The sequence below is a fragment of the Anomaloglossus baeobatrachus genome, chromosome 3, assembly GCF_048569485.1.
Source record: "Anomaloglossus baeobatrachus isolate aAnoBae1 chromosome 3, aAnoBae1.hap1, whole genome shotgun sequence".
NCBI lineage: Eukaryota > Metazoa > Chordata > Amphibia > Anura > Aromobatidae > Anomaloglossus > Anomaloglossus baeobatrachus.
The window spans coordinates 152,871,832-152,892,817 of record NC_134355.1 but is presented as its reverse complement, the minus strand read 5'-3'; the positions used below and the strand labels follow the sequence as shown (position 1 = coordinate 152,892,817).

Below are 20,986 nucleotides of genomic sequence, written 5' to 3'. Positions count from 1 at the left end.
CTGAATAATCCATTTATGGACCCGCTGCTCTGGTACGGTCGTTTCATCGATGACAGATTACTCATGTGGTCTGGAGATGAAGCGACCTTACAGGAATTAATGGAATACATGAATAATAACCAATTGAATTTGACGTTTTCCAGCTCCTCAGTGCCTCAATCTATTTAATTTTCGGATTTATTTAGATTTTGAAACAAGGGTGCAGTTTCATTGCAAAAAGAGGATATTCTTTCCCGTAGTCTTTATTCTATAACTGTGGAGGAAATGTTCTGCATGTCAATATAGTACCAGAACCAAAACCTTTGCAAATGAGGAGTTAAAAGTATTCCAAATAAAAAAATGAATTAATTGTGACACAACACGTTGTATATGCTATAATTTGTATACAGTTCAATTTAATGTATTTTGGGTGCACAATTAAATGATTCAAAGTCAGAATTGCTGAGCACATTGCTGAGATAAAAAATAAATTAATTAATACCTGTGGAGTTGCCAAACATTTTTCAAAGATACAAGATTTAGATTTTATGGAATCGTAATGTAATCAATAAACCAAAAAGAAGAGGAGAGTGGAGGAAAATCCTTTTTATAAAATGAAGCTTTCTGAATAATGAGACAAAATACTAGGTCCTTTTTTTTTTTAATTATCATAATGATCTTATGTATATATATTGAAAATGTTCACTATATTTTCAATTTTTTTGGTGGGGTGGGTGTTAATGGTGTTCAGTGTGATATGTTCTCAATCCTATGTATACACATGTTGCATATAATTAAATTGATGATGTGATCTCATCATGGGGGAGTGGTAAAAGGGTTTTCAAATGTAAAAACAATATGCAAAGTGTATGTTGCACTTAAGACTTTAAGTCGTAACTCGACAGCAGACAACTTTTGCTCTGTGATGATTTTTAAATGAAATGAAACAAAGAGCAAATTATTTTATTGGAGATAAGACACTTTTGTTTCATTGGAATTTATTAAAGAGGGAGCCCCCACACTTTGTTAACCATCTAGATGCCATAGTCACTATTGACAGCAGCATGTAAACTTTTAATTGGCCATGGTCGGTGGCAACATCTAAGGTGACTGATGGAGCAGGGTGTCAGCTAAAATTTATAGCTGACACCCTGCTGCATTTTCACTCATCGAAGGATGCTATTCACTTATATCTCAGGTCAGTATTAAGTCGTATTGGTGGTCTCTAAGGGGTAGCATTGTCACTTTGATGTTATTGATGGTAAAAAGAAATCAAAGTAGCTTATAGAAATTTATCCCTTACTGTACCTCGATCGATCACTATGTTTCAAAACTTACATGGCCATACTCAACGATAATGACCAAAGCAATGCACCCTGTGGACATCAATTTTCTTAAGCCCCTTTCACATTGCGTTTCATACTCTGTTCAGTGGTCCCATCGGGGCTTCCATCTAAAACCCCGCAAAACGGGTTTGGTCGTATAGGCCGACGGGATCATTGACTATGGTGTAGACCAGGGGTGGGCAATTAATTTTCCCATGGGGCTGCATGAGAAATTGGGATGGTTTTAGAGGGCCGGACTAATACAATTAGCTACGTTGTACCCAATACTGTATATAGTATATATACTATCCCTTCATAAACAAATAGTAACTTAAACAATACAAAGATTCAATGAAAATGTGGGGGGCATACACATTACTTGGGCCTGTGAAGCATACATACTGGCCCTGGTGTCCTGTGGAGCATACATACTGGCCCTGGTGGCCTGTGAAGCATACATACTGGCCCTGGTGTCCTGTGGAGCATACATACTAGCCCTGGTGGCCTGTGGAGCATACATACTGGCCCTGGTGGCCTGTGGAGCATAAATACTGGCCCTGTTGGCCTGTGGAGCATACATACTGGCCCTGGTGGCCTGTGGAGCATACATACTGGCCCTGGTGGCCTGTGGAGCATACATACTGGCCCTGGTGGCCTGTGGAGCATACATACTGGCCCTGGTGGCCTGTGGAGCATACATACTGGCCCTGGTGGCCTGTGGAGCATACATACTGGCCCTGGTGGCCTGTGGAGCATACATACTGGCCCTGGTGGCCATTGGGGCATGCATACTGACAGTCGTGGCCAGTGGGGCATGCATACTGACAGTGGTGACCAGTGGGGCATGCATACTGATAGTGTTGGCCAGTGGGGCATGCATACTGACAGTGGTGGCCAGTGGGGCATACATACTGACAGTGGTGGCCAGTGGGGCATACATACTGACAGTGGTGGCCAGTGGGGCATACATACTGACAGTGGTGGCCAGTGGGTCATACATACTGACAGTGGTGGCCAGTGGGGCGTACATACTGACAGTGGTGGCAAGTGGGGCATACATACTGACAGTGGTAGCCAGTGGGGCATTCATACTGGCCCTGGGGCGCTGAGGGCACAGGCAGGCAGCACTGCAGCAGCAGAGCCCGAGGGCTCCTCTGGCTGCCTTCTCTGAGTCCCCTGTGTGTCTGCTTCTTCTATTGCAGGCACAGGGGGACCTGACAAGACACAAGTGCTGCTCCCCTGCTCCTCCCTCCTGCAGGCACTCTGCACTCTTCCTGCTGCTACTGCTGCACATTACCTCAGTTTGCAGAACAGACGTTTTTGAAGTGGCCGCTGTGGAGATGAGCCAGTCACGTGAGGATCCCTGGGTAGAAGGGGAAGGCAAAGGGGCCATGGCCAGCATCAACAGAGCAGAAGGAGGGGACAAGGAAGGCATCCGAGGAGTGTGTGTCCAGCATTGAGGGGGCGTGAACGACAGCAAAAGGGGCGTGGCTAGCAGCTTAGATGCCATAGAAGGCATCCAAAGAGTGTGATCAGCATCCAGAGGGGGCATGACTGGCAGCAAGAGGGGGCGTAACCGGCAGAGTGCAGGATACATAGCTCCCGGCAGTGAGAGTGGGTCTGAGGCATAAAATCATAGTTCAGGCCCGCCTCCGACTCTCAGCAAGACGGGTGGGCCAGTCACAGACAGTAGGCAGGCCGGATCCGGCCCGCAGGCTGCCCCTTGCCCAGGTCTGGTGTAGAAGGAGTCACCGTGTGCTCTATCGTGCACCATTTTCGGAAGTATATACTTTCTGGAAGTGGACACGCAGACGTAGTATACTGCATCTGCGTGTCCACCTCCGTAAAGCGCATTACTCCGGAAAATGGTGCACAAAAAAGCAAACAGTGTCTCAGTCTGCACCACTATAGTGTCACGCACGTGACTAGTGAGGTTTACTTAGTATCTGGTAATCCCTCAGGAAATGTTACAACCCAGAGGGTACACAGGGGTCAGGATACAATGGAGGTCCCTGCCGCTAGGGAGAAGGGTGAGGAGGCACCTCCTGAACTCAGCTAAAGCGGACTCCTGAGCTCCCTAGTGTCCCTATACAGGTTCTTTCAACCTATCATGAGCAGGATACATTTTTCCCTCAGCTGGTCCTAAACTCACCCTGCCTAGTGAATAGGCCGACAAGTTCACTAGACTCACCACTACAATACAGAAACACAAGGGAAGGTATACAAACAGGAGAAATAGACATGCAAGGAAAAAACGGAAAAAACACTCTAGGTGACTTCAGTGAAGCAAACACCACTGCTGCATAAAACACGACAGACTTCTTCCAGAGCAGGCTCTTTCCAAAGTGGACCACATAGAAATGAGGATTCAGTTTCTATCACAGGCACTATGTGATCAGATCACATGACTTAAATAGGGAACAGAGTGATCTCAAAGAGCCACACCTGAGATTGATAGCTAAAGCCTGCAGCCATGCAAGAAAGGGTGCTTAACCCTTACAGAACCAAGGAAAGAGATGTTATTAAATGACAGCAGTGGACCTGCCAGCAGTGAGGCGCTGTGACTTTCTGAGACCAGATTCACCCTGGATCTCCCCCAAGCGAGATACACTCATGACATATAGTCAACGGCCCCGTCGGCACATATGTCCGAAACCTGCATTGCGGGGGGGTTCAGATGGAAGCTTTGAAGGGACCACTGAAGAGGGATCAAAACTTAATGTGAAAGCGGCCTTACCTACCCAGAATGACTTTTTAATTACTAATTTACAAATTATAGATAATGTCTCTCTTTAAAATCAAAAAGATTTAGAGGTTTACAAAGTAAGAAGTGAAAAGAGCAGAATAAAGGAGAGTCCCATTCTTCCATCTTGAAATTATAATGTGACTTTCCTTTCATGTGGACTCTGTTTCCATGTGTAATTGTCCGTCCTTTATTTAAACACCCAAACAGTCCGTAGCCATTAGCTTTGTTTTCTTTCTCAATAGCCAGTGCAGTGAGCATTTGAAGCCAGAGAAATCAAGCTTACTATCTGTCAGCTGCACAAGAGAGAGGGGAACCGGGCCAATATTATCAATGCACTTGAAATAGGATTGTCATTAATACCTTTTGTAAAGCAGCTTCACTATTCAGAAGCAGCCAACCTTGTCTGTGGATGAAAATGGGCACCTGATTAAATTGGAATGAAGGTTAATTATGTTAAGGGAGCAATGAAGTCAGTACACGGGTGAATCTGGCCAAATTTAGATAAGGTTTACATACAGAACATTTGTGTTGTGTAGATGAGAGTATATTATTAAACCATGGGAATCTAGTTCCCTGCTGTTCATGTCACATCAGCATTATTTTATGCTTTCATGAAAAGGCACAAAGAACAAGACAGTAAAAAATACAGAGGGCGGCATCACGATGACTCAATGGCAGGGACTATGGCCAAGGATTTGATGTGACCAAGGCAGGGCAACATCTGTTGGGAGTCTTAATGTTTTCCCTTTTGTTCAAGGGAGTTTCTTTTGACTAATTTATTTTTCTTCAAAATCCCTAAAACATGCTTGAGTTAATATGCACCATATAATATTGCTTGATCAACTAAGATTATTCAAAGTAACCACCCTTAATAACAGATATGTATTCTATAGCTTTCTCTCAACAAGCATCCAGAGATTATACTCTAGCAATGTACAACGAGGTCCAGAAATATTAGGACAGTGACTGAATCTTCGTGATTCGTCCCCTACATGCCACTAATTTTGATTTAAATGAAACAACTGAGTTGCAATTGAAGTGTAGACTTTCACATTTAATTTAAGGGGTTAAAGAAAAAAAAAAAAATACCCAGTGAAACATCTAGAAACTGCAACCATTTTTGTGCAAAGCCTCCTCATTCCAGGAGCTCAAAAGTAATTGGATAAAGTAACTTTTCCATAATTGAATGTTAATTTTTAATACGTTGTAGATAAACCTTTGCTGGCAATAACTGCCTGAAGTCTGGAAACCATGGATGTCACCAAATGCTGGGTTTCCTCCTTTGTGATGCTTTGCCGGCCTTTGCTGCAGGTGACTTCAGTTGTTGCTTGTTTGTGTATCTTGCTGCCTTAAGTGTCTCCTTAAACATGTCAAATGCTTGATGGGGTTGAGATGTGGTTTGACTCGGACATTGCAGAATATTCCACGTCTTTGACTTAAAAAAAACTCCTGGGTTGCTTTTGCAGCATGTTTTTGGTCATTGTCCATCTGTACTGTGAATTATCCAATCAACCTTGCTGCATTTGGTTGAATTTTAGCAGAAAGTATCGCCTGTAAAGGCCCAGTCACACTACACAACTTACCAGCGATCCCAACAACGATACAACCTGATAGGGATCGCTGGTAAGTTGCTAGGAGGTCGCTGGTGAGATGTCACACTAAGCGACGCTCCAGCGATCCCACCAGCAACCTGACCTGGCAGGGATCGCTGGAGCGTCGCTACACGGGTTGCTGGTGAGCTTGTCACACAGGCAGATCTCACCAGCAACCCGTGACCAGCCCCCAGCGCCGCGTGGAAGCGATGCTGCGCTTGGTAACTAAGGTAAATATCGGGTAACCAACCCGATATTTACCTTGGTTACCAGCGCACACCGCTTAGCGCTGGCTCCCTGCACACCTAGCCAGAGTACACATCAGGTTAATTACCCGATGTGCACTCTGCTACATGTGCAGGCAGCAGGGAGCCGGCTTCTGCGGATGCTGGTAACCACAGTAAGCATCGAGTAACCAAGAAGCCCTTACCTTGGTTACCCGATATTTACCTTCGTTACCAGCGTCCGCCGCTCTCAGCTGTCAGTGCCGGCTCCTGCTCCCTGCACTCCTAGCCACAGTACACATGGGGTTAATTACCCGATGTGTACTATGGCTACGTGTGCAGAGAGCAGGAGCCGGCACTGACAGCTGAGAGCGGCGGACGCTGGTAACGAAGGTAAACATCGGGTAACCAAGGTAAGGGCTTCTTGGTTACCCGATGTTTACCGTGGTTACCAGCGTCCGCAGAAGCCGGCTCCTGCTGCCTGCACATTTAGTTGTTGCTCTGTCGCTGTCACACACAGCGATCTGTGCTTCACAGCGGGAGAGCAACAACTAAAAAATGGCCCAGGACATTCAGCAACAACCAACGACCTCACAGCAGGGGCCAGGTTGTTGCTGAATGTCACACACAGCAACATCGCTAGCAACATCGCTGCTACGTCACAAAAGTTGTTCGTTAGCAGCGATGTTGCTAGCGATGTTGCTTAGTGTGACGTGGCCTTTAACCTCAGAATTCATCTGGCTGCTTCTATCTTCAGCCACATCAACAATCAACACTAGTGACTCATTGCCATGGGAAGCCATTCATGTCAATGACATCACACTGTCTCCATCATGTTTTTCAAAGGATGTGGTGTGCTTTGGATAATGAAGTGTTCCAAGTCTTCTCCATACTTTCTTCTTACCATCATTTTTGGCATCAGTTCATTTGTTAAAAGAATGCTTTTCCAGATTTGGGCTGGCTTCTTTGGATGTTTTTTGACATAGTCTAATCTAGCTTTTCTATTTTTAAGGCTGATTAATTGTTCTTGTAGTGAAATCTTAGTATTTGCTATCATGAAGTCTTCTCAATGGTAGTCAGATACAGAAACATCTACCTCCTGAAGAGTGTTCTTCACTTGGGTGAATGTTGTAAAGGGCTCTTTCTTCACCATGAAAAAGATTTTGTGGTCATCCACCACTGTGGTCTTCCGATGACATCCAGGTATTTTTGAGTTCCCAAACTCACCAATGCCCTCTTATTTTTGCTCTTTCTCTGATGGATTTCTTCTTTTTTTCAGCCAAATGATGGTCTGTTTCTCCTCTACTGAGAGTTTTGTTGACCACATGTTGTGGGTTCACAGCGACAGCTTCCATATGCAAAAACCACACTTGGAATCAGCTACAGACCTTTTTCCTGCTTAAATGATAATGTGTTAAGGAGGAAATAGTTGATGGATCCCAATAAAGAGCATTTAAGATAATTGTCCAATTACATTTGGTCCCTTGAAAAATACGCAGCTACATATTAAAGAGCTGTAATTCCTAAACCCTAAAGGGTGCATTACACGCTGCGACATCGCTAACGATATATCGTCGGGGTCACAGTGTTTGTGACGCACATCCGGCGTCATTAGTGACATTGCAGCGTGTTACAGCTAGGTGCAATGATCAACGATCGCAAAAACGGCAAAAATCGTTGACTGTTGACACGTCGCTCCAAATCATGATGTCGTTGGTGTTTCATTCCGCAGGTTGTTCGCCGTTCCTGCGGCACCACACATCGCTGTGTGTAACACCGCAGCAACGACGAACATCATCCTACCTGCGTCCATCGGAAAGGAGGAAGGAAGGTGGTGGGCGGCATGTTCCGGCTGCTTATCTCCTTCCCTCTTCTTCTATTGGGCGGCCGTGTTGTGACGCCACTGTGACGTCGAACGCACCTTCCCCTTGAAGGAGGGATTGTTTGGCAGCAACAGCGACATCGCTGAACAGGTATGTGCGTGTGACGCTGCCGTTGCGATATTGTTCGCTACGGCAGCGATCACCACATGTCGCACGAATGACGGGGGCGGGTGCTATCGCTCGCGACATCGCTAGCAATCGCTAGTGATGTCGCAGCGTGTAAAGCACCCTTTAGTCCAATTAGGATGTGAATACCCTCAAATTAAAGGGGAGTCTTCACTTTAAGCCCATATTGCATATATAACTGTATTTTGAATATTTTTGGGAAATAGCTAAAATAGCAAAACTTTTGTTACTGTTCAAATATTTCTGGACCTAAATGTATATATCATGTTGTTAAAGGAGCTATCTTATCACAAAAATCCTTCTAATATGATATCCAACACAGCAATCAGTTTATGGCTAAGTTCGCACACTGCGTTTTTTTTGACGCTGCGTTTTTGGCCGCTAAAAACGCACCCGCGTCGAACAAACGTGTCAAAAACGCATGCGTTTTTACCGCGATTCGGTGCATTTTTGGCTGCATTTTGCTGCGTTTTTAATCTCTGCGTTTTGCTGCATTTTTCCAATGCATTGCATGGGGGGAAAACGCAGAAAAACGCAGGAAAGAATTGACATGTCCATTTTTTTTTCAAGCTCAAAAACGCAGCTTAAAAAAATAGTTGTGTGCGGACAGCAAAAATGAAAACTCATAGACTTTGCGGGGGAAGCAAAGTCATGCAGTTTTGAGGCCAAAAACGCACCCGAAAAACGCGCAAAAACGCCGCGAAAAACGCACTGTGCGCACATAGCCTATTTCTGTGGTTCTGAAAGTTAAGGCCTTCGACAATCTGTTGAATTTGTCAAAGGGAGATTCAAGTGTCACTGCAGGAAAATCAAGTATTATGTATTGGTCATATAAAATAAATGTCTATCCATATAACACAAAGATAGATACTGGGTAATTGGTGAATATAGTTTTAAGATGAGGAACCCCCTCGTCTACGGTGTCCATAAACCCAAATAGGGAATATAGCCAAAAGGTTGCTTTGATGAAACCACCTCTTTAAGCATAATTAACAATTTTTGCATAAAAGAATGTTTCACCAAGAGAAAATCTACTAGATAAATCATAATTGCTTGATCAATGTGGTGCCACTACTGGGACCCCAACCACTCGCCAGAACTGACCAGTCATCATTGTGGCCTATTCTCCCCTCAAAACTACTGACAGTGTATCCTATTATTTCCTCAAGACCATGGCCAGGAGGTGTTGAAAAAGAGTCTTGTCGTGCATGCATTTCATACGTCCATCATACTGATGAAAATAGCCAGCATGACTCTACACTCAGATATCTTAGCATCTTGACTGATTATTGAAAGACAGGTTGAATCCACAACCAGTATTTCCTTTATACTTGTTTTGGTTGCAAGACTGGGAAAAGTGAGGAACACGGATGGTTGGTGGGAATCTCGGTAGTAGGACCCACATGAATCTAACAAATCTCCAGAGGATAGGTGAACATTTATGTAGACCGCATTATCTCTTCAACATACTGTAAGTGGGCTATAGTCAGCAGTGGGGTGCCGCAGGGATCTGTGCTAGGACCAATTCTTTTTAATCTCTTTACTATCAATCCCACCCACAAGGTCATTAATAAAGTGTCAGTCTTTGCTGATGACACCAAACTATGTAAGATAATAAAAACTGACCTTGATAGTACAATATTACGAAAAGATCTGGATAAGATGTCAGAATGGGCAGATACTTGACAAATGAGATTTAATGTTGATAAATGTAAAGTAATGCACCTAGGACGGAGTAATCCTATAACTGCGTATACATTAAATGGAAGAAAACTCGGGACTACAGAACAGGAGAAGGACTTGGGTATTCTCATTACAAATAAGCTGAGCAGCAGCACTCAATGTCAAGCAGCAGCTGCTAAAGCAAACAAGATTCTAGGGTGTATAAAAAGAGAGATTAGATCCCGTGATCCCAACGTATTGTTACCCCTCTATAAATCACTTGTAAGGCCACATCTGGAATATGGGATCCAGTTTTGGGCTCCACATTTTAAAAAGGACATTCAGAAGTTAGAGTCAGTTCAAAGACGGGCAACTAGACTATTACAAGGAATGGAAGCACTCCCATATGATGACAGGTTTAAAAAGTTAGATATGTTTAGCTTAGAAAAAAGACGTCTCAGAGGAGATCTCATTTATATGTATAAATACATGTGTGGTCAATATAAAGGACTGGCACATGACTTATTTCTTCCAAAGACAGTACTAAGGACTAGGGGGCACTCACTGCGAGTGGAAGAAAAGCGATTCCGACAGCTAAATAGGAAAGGGTTCTTCTCAGTTAGAGCAGTCAGACTGTGGAATGCCCTACCACAAGAGGTAGTAATGGCAGATACTATAACAGCTTTTAAAAAAGGGCTGGACGATTTCCTCAGCACACAACATTGTTGGTTATAAATTACTTGGTGACCAGGTGTAGAACTGGTGGAGGAAGGTTGAACTAGATGGACCTAGGTCTTTTTTCAACCTAAGTAACTATGTAACTATGTAAGTACAACTATATTCAAAGAATCAGGATGAAAACATATGGTAATCATATCCTAACATAACTTCTAGCTGTAGACCTATATATTTTGGATTTTTTTTCTAGCTTTGTTAATATATAAGGAATGTATCATCTCTGCATACAATACACAATGCACAGTAGTATTGTTATCGCTATTACACAATGCTATGAGGTTCTCATCAATAAGTTAGGAACAATTAACTGTTCTTGTTTTTTGGAAGAATTCCTAAAAATGCTGCTGGACAAGTTTAATAATTGCATGATATCATAGGGCTTGGTATACTGTATTCTGTATATTGTTATGTTTTCGTACTCTCTCAGTAAAGGTAAAGCTTCGTGTCTCATGGTTTGGTCTGCACACACCCGAAGAAGACAATCATTTACTCGATTTCTGAACCCATCCACAACATAAATGTTTACTGAAATATAACGTTGTTTGGTTTTGTGACAGAAACAATAATACGTTCTTTATTCCTATATAGAGGAACAAAGAACAAAGGGCTTTGTAATTTACAGTTAAACACATAAAGACAAGCAATGTACACAATCACTGTGATGCCAACAGAAATTTATAGAAATCCGTAGGAGAATAAACCAAAAATGGTTTTCAGTTTGTGCCTTAAGGGTTTATCATTTTAATGCCATTTTTCAGTGTTCCATATAGATGTGGAGTTCTCCTCCTCCGAACATAAGTTGGCCAGCGCCTCCTTACACATTAGACCATTAGCCGAACCAGTCAATATCATCTGGTTCCGCAAACAGTTATCTAATGTGTATGGGGGTCTTACGGCGTTGTCCAGGTTTTCAAAAATGACGTAAGACCTAATACTAAGGCTATTGTCAATCCAACAGCTTCATATATGTAGACGCTATACGAGGGGCTGCTGATAAGTCATTGGCTTTACCCAGAAAGAAATGAGATAGGATGATGAAACTTTACATTTATTACACATACTCTCCACTGATGTCAACACACTTCTTACATCAGTATTCCAAGTTCTGTAAGCCAAGCAAAAAGAAGGATTTCAGTTGTGCCTCACACCAGGCATCCGTAGCAGCCATGGCATCAGAAATGGTGCGAAATTTGGTACCCTTGATGTGTTTCTTGAGGTTTGGATACAGATGATAGTCGGAGGAAGCTAGATCTAGTGAATAAGGTGGGTGGTCAACCAGCTGGAAGCCCAGCTTTGCCAGTTTTGTTGTGGTCACTTGTGCGGTGTTAGCGGAGGCGTTGTCTTGCAGGAACAAAATTCCTTTGGACAGCTTGCTGCACTTTTTGGCCTTCAGAGCTGCCTTTCAATTTGTCTAAAAGTTCAATGTAATACCTGATGATGGAACCCTTTTGAAGGTTGTCCACTAGCACCACGCCCTCCTTATCCTAGAACACAGATGCCATCACCTTAGTGGCTTATTTTTGCACTCTGAACTTCTTTGGAAAAGCAGAACGACTGTGCCTCCACTCTTGACTGCTCCTTGTTTTCAGGGTCATGCAAATAAATCCAGGTCTCATCCATAGTGACCAGTCAATCCAGGAAGTTCTTATCAGTCCGGAAACACTGACAAATGGACCGGGACATTTTTACTTGCATGATTCTCTGATCTGTTGTCAAATATTTGGGGGTCCACTTTGCAGATAGCTTTCTTATGTCCAAATGTTCATGGATAATGACACAAACACGTTCATGGGAAATCCCCATGATGTCTGCTATTGCTTTAGCTGAAATTGGTCGATTCTCCAGTATGAGGTTGTGCACAGCATCGACGATCTCCAGAACAACAACCACTATTGGTCGTCCAAGATGTTCCTCATTGTTGGTGCTGAAGTGGTCCATTTTAAATTTGTCAACCCAGATCTTAACTGTAGAACATGAAGGGCATTGATCCCCCAATATCTGCGACATATCACCATGAATATCCTTTATGGACTTTCCTTGCAGACACATGAATTTTATCACTCCTCTGCTCTCAGTTGTTGTGAATATCGCATTAGACTCCGCCATTTTGTTTCCCCGCATGCATAGAACACTGTTGCCATAAGCAACAAACACAAAATTTTGAAAACATATACTAGACACATAAGGCTTTCATGTGATGTAACATTCGTTACCATAGAAACAAAAAAAGAGGACAAAGCCAAAAACTTATCAGTAGCCTCTCGTATAAATAAAACTATTATTATAATAGGTATCTTCTAGTCGATGACAATGATATGACTAATTGCACAATACCTAACTGCACATTATGGTTGCAGCCAATCAATGTTTTCAGCACCATTGGCAGCATGGTCAGCATGAGATAGCTCAGACCAGTGATTGTCTGCAGAAGTCTCTTGGGCAGTCAAAACACCATCACTTTAAGGGTACACTCACACTAGCGTGTAACTGGCGTATAATTTGGACAATGTTGTACTATGGAGCAGTATAGACTCTGTATACAGTTTAGACTAGTGATTCGATAGGCAGCATACATCAGACACCGTACCTATTCAAATCAATGGATGCATGTAAAACAGGGGTGGGGAACCTCCGGCCCGCGGGCCGTATACGGCCCGTGACGACTTTTTATGCGGCCCCCAGGCACATTCCCGGGGACCATTGTGCTTTGGTGGCAGCCGCGCTTTTCCCGGCTGCCGGCCCTTTAAATCCCACTGCCTTATGCCCTGTGGGTAGATGCTAGAATGTACGGGCTCTCTCCAGATCCTGACTTCCAGGACCTGACTGCAGCCCATACATTCTAGGCTTATCCCCGGCCTGTGTGCTCTGGTGGGCGGGTAAGCAGCACGCTGCGATAAAGTCACACAGAAGAGCTGCAGCAGGTTTACCAGCCTCCCGGACCTGCTGTGTGTGTGACTCTCCCTCCCCCTCACTGCGAGTACTCAACCCATCGCTGTCCCCCCCCGCTCAGTGCTGTGTACCCCCTCGTACTGTGTGTACCCCCCAATGCTGTATGTACCCCCCAATGCTGTGTATTCCCCCTCGTGCTGTATGTACCCCCTAGTGCAGTGTGTACCCCCTAGTGCAGTGTGTACCCCCTAGTACAGTGAGTACCCCCTTATGCTGTGTGTACCCCTTAATGCTGTGTGTACCCCCTCGTGCTGTGTACCCCCTCGTGCTGTGTACCCCCTCGTGCTGTGTGTACCCCCTCGTGCTGTGTGTACCCCCTCATGCTGTGTACCTCCTAGTACAGTGTGTACCCCCCAGTGCTGTATGTACCACCCAATGCTGTGTGTACCCCCTCGTGCTGTGTACCCCGTCGTGCTGTATGTACCCCCCAATGCTGTATGTACCCCCTAGTGCAGTGTGTACCCCCTAGTGCAGTGAGTACCCCCTAGTACAGTGAGTACCCCCTAATGCTGTGTACCCCTTAATGCTGTGTGTACCCCCTCGTGCTGTGTACCCCCTCGTGCTGTGTACCCCCTAGTGCTGTGTACCCCCTCGTGCTGTGTGTACCCCCTCGTGCTGTGTGTACCCCCTCATGCTGTGTACCTCCTAGTACAGTGTGTACCCCCCAGTGCTGTGTACCCCCAGGTGCTGTGTGTACCCCCCTAGTGCTGTGTGTACCCCCTAATGCTGTGTACACCCCAGTGCTGTGTACCCCCTCAGCGCGGTGTAACCCCTCACTGCTGTCCGTGCCCCCCCTAGTGCTGTCTGTACCCCCTGGGTGATGTCTATGCCCCCCCACCAGTGCTGTCCGCACCACCTAATGCTGTCCATGCTGCCACCAGTGCTGTCCATGCCACGGTGAGTGCTGCCTGTGCCCCCCTTATGTTGTCCATGCTCCCCAGTGCTGTGTGCCACCCCTCAGTGCTCTTAACTCGCTACTGCTGTCTGTACCCTCCCACTGCTTTCTATGCTCCCCAGTCCGTGCTCTCCTGTTGATGTCTATGTTCCCCCAGACCTGTCTGTCTCCCTAGTGCTGCCACCCAGTGCAGTGCGTGCTGCTACCCAGTGCAGTCCGTGCTGCCACCCAGTGCAGTGCGTGCTGCCACCCAGTGCTGTGCGTGTCCCCAGTCATGTCTGTCCCACCGCCAGGGCTGTCCATGCCCCCTACTGATGTATATGCCCCAGCCCCTCCTGTGATGTATATGCCCCAGCCCCTCCTGTGATGTATATGCCCCAGCCCCTCCTGTGATGTATATGCCCCAGCCCCTCCTGTGATGTATATGCCCCAGCCCCTCCTGTGATGTATATGCCCCAGCCCATCCTGTGATGTATATGCCCCAGCCCCTCCTGTGATGTATATGCCCCAGCCCCTCCTGTGATGTATATGCCCCAGCCCCTCCTGTGATGTGTACTCCCAGTGTCTCCTCTAATTTATGCGCCCTGGCCCCTCCTGTGATGTGTATGCCCCCAGCATCTCCAGACAGAGACAAACCTGGAAAAGCAGCTGTGAGAAACAAGATGATCAATATCACCGAACATCACAATCGCACCAAAGAGAAGCAGCTCCGGCCACCACAATAGGGGTGAGTTAATTAATCGTTTGACCAAATATAGCAGGGTTATTTTTCAGGTTGATAATGTTGTGCGGCCCCCAAAGGTTAGTAGGAAATTCCAAATGGCCCCCGGCAGTAAAAAGGTTCCCCACCCCTGATGTAAAACATCGGACTGCACATCGAGTGGAGGCCGATATACGCACATCGAGTGCCGTCCAATATACACACATCGAGTGCAGTCCAATATACGCAAATGGAGTGCAGTCTGATATACGCACATCAAGTGCAGTCCGATATACGCACATTGAGTGCAGTCTGATATACGCACATTGAGTGCAGTCAGATATACACACATCGAGTGCAGTCCGATATACGCTCATCGAGTGCAGTCCGATATACGCTCATCGAGTGCAGTCCGATATACGCTCATCGAGTGCAGTTCAATATATGCACATCGAGTGCAGTCTGATATATGCACATAGAGTGCAGTCCGATATACGCATGTTGACTGTAGTCCGATATACGCACATCGAGTGGAGTCCAATATACGCACATCGAGTGCAGTTCAATATACGCTCATCGATTGCAGTCCGATATTTGCACATCGAGTGCAGTCTGATAGACGCACATTGAGTGCAGTTTGATATACACACACCGAGAGCAATCCGATATACGCACATCGAGTGCAGTCTGACATATGCACAGCGAATACAGTCTGATATACGCACATCGAATGTAGTTTGATATACGCACATTGAGTGCAGTCCGATAACTACGCATCAATTACTTTCGATTCTGTTGCACAAGAGAATCATTGGATGCTATAGGTTAATGTGACTGTACCCATAAACAATTGAAAAACCAGAGGTAACAATCAAAATAGCAGAGGAAGTTCAGAATTAGGAAGTTATTCTATTATTCAGTCCTTTATTTATTGACAAAAGTCTATGAAATAATATGAAATAATCTTAAATTATTTTCATAGTTCCCATTATTCACATTGACATTTTTGCTTTCTATCCAGGCTTTTGGCATTGTCATTTATATGAATAACTGAGTTTTTAGTGCTGTTCTTGACATCAAAAACACCAGAACCCCCAAAGGAAATTAACCAGACCCATCAGAAAGGCATTTGTTAAAATTTATTGGGATCCATTTAAAAATATATCCTTCATAAATGTCTTGGCACTGGCATACAGGAAGCCATGATGGCAGAGCGAACAGAGCTTAAGCAATGTTTCCATTAAGACATAATAGTCCCAATAAATTTCAATAAACATGTAAACATGAATCATGTTGGTTAGTGCTTCACAGGATTCTGGTATGGCCTGCAGATTTGCCTAAATCAAAAATTCATGGCTGCCATTATAGTTCCACAAGTTTTGGTTGACCCCCATGTCCCATAGAACCATTAAATGGAAAGTGTCATATACCTACTTACTACTGAGGTCACCGGGGAGGTGATGGCTACAAGTATTTGGACTTTTTGTTGATGGTTGACATTTTCCCATTCTTTGGGTCAGCGAGAGACAAGGAATCTGAATTCTCACTTTTATGGTTAGATGGCTTTAATGAACCAGTCTAGTAGACGTGAGATAAGCGTCTTCACCTAAAATCATAGATCTTATTTTCTAAAGCCCGCTTTACACACTACAATATATTTTACGATGTGTCGGCGGGGTCACGTCGTAAGTGGCGCACATCCGGCATCATAAGGTACATTGCAGTGTGTGACAGGTACGTGCGATTGCGATTGAATGAAAATCCATTCATCGCATACACGTCGTTCATTCCTCATGAATTGAACGTGCGATTGTGCAATGTTCCCGAGGCAGCACACATCGCAGTGTGTGACATCCCAGGAACATTGAACAGATCTTACCTGCGTCCCGCGGCTCCAGCCGCCAATGCTAAAGGAAAGAGGTGGGCAGGATGTTTACGTCCCGCTCATCTCCGCCCCTCCGCTTCTATTGGCCGGCTGCCGCGTGATGTCGATGTGACGCCGAACGTCAATCCCACTCCAGGAAGTGGACGTTCGAAACCCACATCAAGGTCGTATGGATGGGTAAGTACGTGTGACGGGGGTTAATTGTTTGTGCGGCACGTTGAACAAATTGATTGTGCCACACATATGATGGGGGCGTTGCAAATCGCATACGATATCGTATGCAAAATTGCAACGTGTAAAGCAGGCTTTAGTTTGGAGCAGGTGATTATGGAATAATTTAGCTGTTTTTTCCATGGCTTTACTATTCAGATTCATTTAGAGTTGTGTATTTTGAATAAAAAAAAATAAAAATAAATTAAAAGAACACACATTGTGTGAAGGAACGTTCATGAGCAAAGAGTAGGCTATTTGTCTAAAAGGACAAGACATCTGGTGTTCAGAGTGAAGAAAAAAAATTATCTGCTGAGGGGGAGAATATTTAATTGAACAGTGATTTCAGTGTGTATTGACCTTGTAATGTAGCAAAAGTGAATTTGAAAAGGTCAGTATGAAATATAAAACTTGACAAATTATTGGCTAAAACACAATAAGAGCTACACAACTTTACTAGTATTTAGCAAACACAGGAGATGGAGATTGTAATAAATCCCTGCCGAAGCTTCTGGTGCACCACTCCAGCATTTTTTTTTATCCCTTTCTTAGGGATCAAGTATGTGAATGTAATGCATGTAGTCTCATAGCCAGCGGTAGCCATCTTCCAGGCTACCCCAAGTAATTTCAGGGCCCCATATTGGCAAATGTTTTGGTCTCGCTTGATATTATGCCAAGGCTCCACCCCAGCTCTGCTTACACCCCTCAAATCTTCCACAGTCTCACCGCTACGTTTGGAAAAACTCCACTTCTGCAAAACAACCTCACCAATCACATATTAATCGCTGTTCAGCTATGATGATCCTCAGACGGAATTGTCAGCCGTATATATATATATATATATATACATTTAATATATATATATATATGTATATGTATATATATATATATATATATATATATATATATATATATATATAGATAGATAGATATATTATAGAGGACACAGGCTATATGTATTGTCAGTGTCTATATTATACACACACAGCTCTGCAACATTCCCATAGAAATACACTGCTGTGCTACATGCCCATAGACATACATGGCTTTGCTACATACCCATAGACGTACTCGGCTCTGCTACGTGCCCATAGACATATACCACCCTGCTACGTGCCCATAGACATGCATGACTCTGCTACATGCCCAAAGACGTACACGCCGCTGCTACATGCTTATAGACCTACAACGCTCTGCTATATGCACATAAAGACATGCACACTACATGCACATATAGACATACAGCTCTGCTACATGAACACTACATGCACAAATAGACAAACACAGCTCTACTACATCCATACTACATTCACACATAGACAAACACAGCTCTGCTACATGCACACTTCATGCACATATATACACATACAGATCTGCTATGTCCACATATAGACACACACAGCTCTGCTTCATGAACACTACATTCACATATAGACACCGCCCTGGAACAGGCATATTTACGTACTTACAAACACACATACACAAACACTATACATTACCACATCTTGCTGTTCCTGATCAGTACAGAGCAGAAGATCAGCCACTGGGACCTGCACAAAGGCTTCTACATTTGAGCAGCTGCGGAACCTTCCAATTCACCTTTCCGGTCATGTAATCAGGTACATGACCAGTCACAGGTCCTGAAATTCCTAGAGCAGGTCCATTAGCTGCTCAGCTCCAGCAGCCTCTGTTCTGGTCAGGAAGGTTACTTCTTCTGCTCTGTACCGATCACATAGATCATTGCAGAGCAGGAGGAGAGAGGGCAGGTCTCTGTAACTGGCTGGGCCCCCCCTCATTGCTTTTGCTCTTTGGGTACCATACACCAGTAAAGGCAGTAATGCCCTGATGGCGGCCATGGCCATCTTCACCCATTTTCAACCCCACTCTTTCACCACGTAACCGCAGCTGTGACTGGCCAATTCACACAGCAGTTGCAGTGTAATGCAAGTCTATGGGAATTTTGAAGGAGATTCTATAGTCTCGTTTTGAGTCTCGTGGACTTGTATTGAGAAAAATGACTTACAGATCACACAGTGATCAAGCAGCTTACAAAGTTGAGTGGTACTGGAGCAACCAGAGTGGGGCTGAAAACAGATGAAGACATCGTCCGGTTAATATGTAACTACAAGTATTAGACTTCCATACGTGATACCAAACAAGGGATAAAAAAAGGCTGGAGATGCCCTTTAAGAAGACTTTATTAGCAGTGTTGTATAGCATCAATTCCAATGCCACAATTGACATACCCTTGTGAAGTAGCAATCTCTGAAAAATGTAGTAACTGTTGTCAGTGGCGTAGTAAGCTTTGCCATAAAATAAGAATCTTTTGGCCAAGGGCATATTTAAAGCCTTGTACTTTGTGGTGTATTCTACACACACTCCCTGCCTGCTAAGGGTACATTTTGGAATGTTAGACTTTTCACATGGATATGTGGTAATGGCTCAGGACTATGTATAGAAATATTTCTACAAGAAAATTTTTGCAATTACACATGTTTTGTCATGCACATGTTTATTTCCTTTGTGTGTATTGGAACAACACAAAAAAACTGGGAAAAAAAGGCAAATTGAAAATAATTTCACACAAAACTCCAAAACTGGGCCAGATAAAATTGTTGGTACCTTTCCAAAATTGTGGGTAAACAGCTTTGTTTCAAGCATGTGATGGTCATTGAAACTCACCTATAGCAAGTAAGAGGTGTAGGCAATATGAAAATCACACCTAAAACCAGATAAAAGGGGGAGATGTTGACTCAATTTTTGCATTGTGTGTCTGTGTGTACAACGCTAAGCATGGAGAACAGAAAGAGGAAAGGAAGACTCTGAGGATTTCAGAACCAAAATTGTTGAAAAGTATAAACAATCTCAAAGTTGCAAGTCCATCTCCAAAGATCTTGATGTTCCTTTGTCCACAGTGCACAACATGATCATGAAGTATACAACCCATGGCACTGTAGGTAATGTCCCTAGACGTGGATGGGAGAGAAAAATTGATAAGAGGTTGCAACACAGGATAGTCCAGATGGTGGATGAGCAGCCCTAATCAAGTTGCAAAGAAATTAAAGCTGTCCTGAATGCTCAGGGTGCATCAGTGTTGGTGCAAACTATCCGTCAACATTTTAATGAAGTGAAAGCCTATGGCAGGAGACCCAGGACGAGCCCACTGCTGACACAGAGATATAAAGAAAAGCTAGACTGTAGTTTACCAAAATATACATGGGTAAGCCAAAATCTTTTTGGGAAAACATCTTGTAGAAAGATCAGACCAAGGTAGAGCTTTTTGGCAAAGCAGATCATTCTGCTTTTTGCTGAAAACAGAATGAGTCCTACAAAAAAAGAACACAATAAATACAGTCAAATATGGTGGAGGTTCAAAGATGATTTTTTTTTGAAGTTCTTTTGCTGCCTTCTGGTATTAGGTGCCTTTACTGTGTCCATGTAATCATGTAAAAAATTACCAAAGGATCCAAAAATAGATGTAAACAAATGCTGTAGAGTTATGAAGTGGCAGCAATGAGTCTGGATCTACATCCCATTGAACACTTGTGGAGAGCTCTTAAAATTACTGTTGGGAGAAGGTGCCTTCAAATATGAGAGACCTGGAGCAGTTTGCAAAAGAAAAGTCTTCAATATTCTAGTTGAGAGGTGTGAGAAGCTTGTTGATGATTATAGGAAACAGTTGATTTGAGTTATTTATTCAAAAATCTGGTCAACAAAATATTAAGCTAAAGATGCCAACAATTTTGTCAGGCCCAATTTAGAGTTTTGTGTGAAATTATGTCTAATTTGCCTTTTTTTCCCTGTTTTTTTTGTGTTGTTTCAATACACACAAAGGAAATAAAAATGTATGTAACAGAACATTAATTGCAATATTTTTCTGGGAGAAATACTTCATTTTCTGGAACACTTTTAAGGGTGCCAACACTTTCAGACATGACTGTGTTTATATATATATATATATATTTATATATATATATATATATATATATATATATATATTTATATTTATATGTTTATGTCTGTGTTCAGTGGCTTGAAAAAGTAATCATACCACACAAAAATATTTTTCACA

General features: G+C 43.6%; 1 protein-coding gene across 5 annotated transcripts in view; it reads left to right on the top strand.

The window, feature by feature from the left end:
* PLEKHG1 (pleckstrin homology and RhoGEF domain containing G1) overlaps window positions 1-20,986 on the top strand; it is a 356,257-nt gene that overhangs the window by 110,025 nt on the left and 225,246 nt on the right. For 2 of the 5 annotated variants that reach the window (XM_075339532.1, XM_075339531.1), the window contains exon 3: window positions 5,261-5,361. The exons of the other annotated variants lie outside the window; for them this stretch is intronic. In XM_075339532.1, the coding sequence (XP_075195647.1) occupies window positions 5,316-5,361 (46 nt within the window). In that variant the 5' untranslated portion in view covers window positions 5,261-5,315. The remainder of the gene's footprint in view (window positions 1-5,260; window positions 5,362-20,986) is intronic. 5 annotated transcript variants of the gene reach the window in all.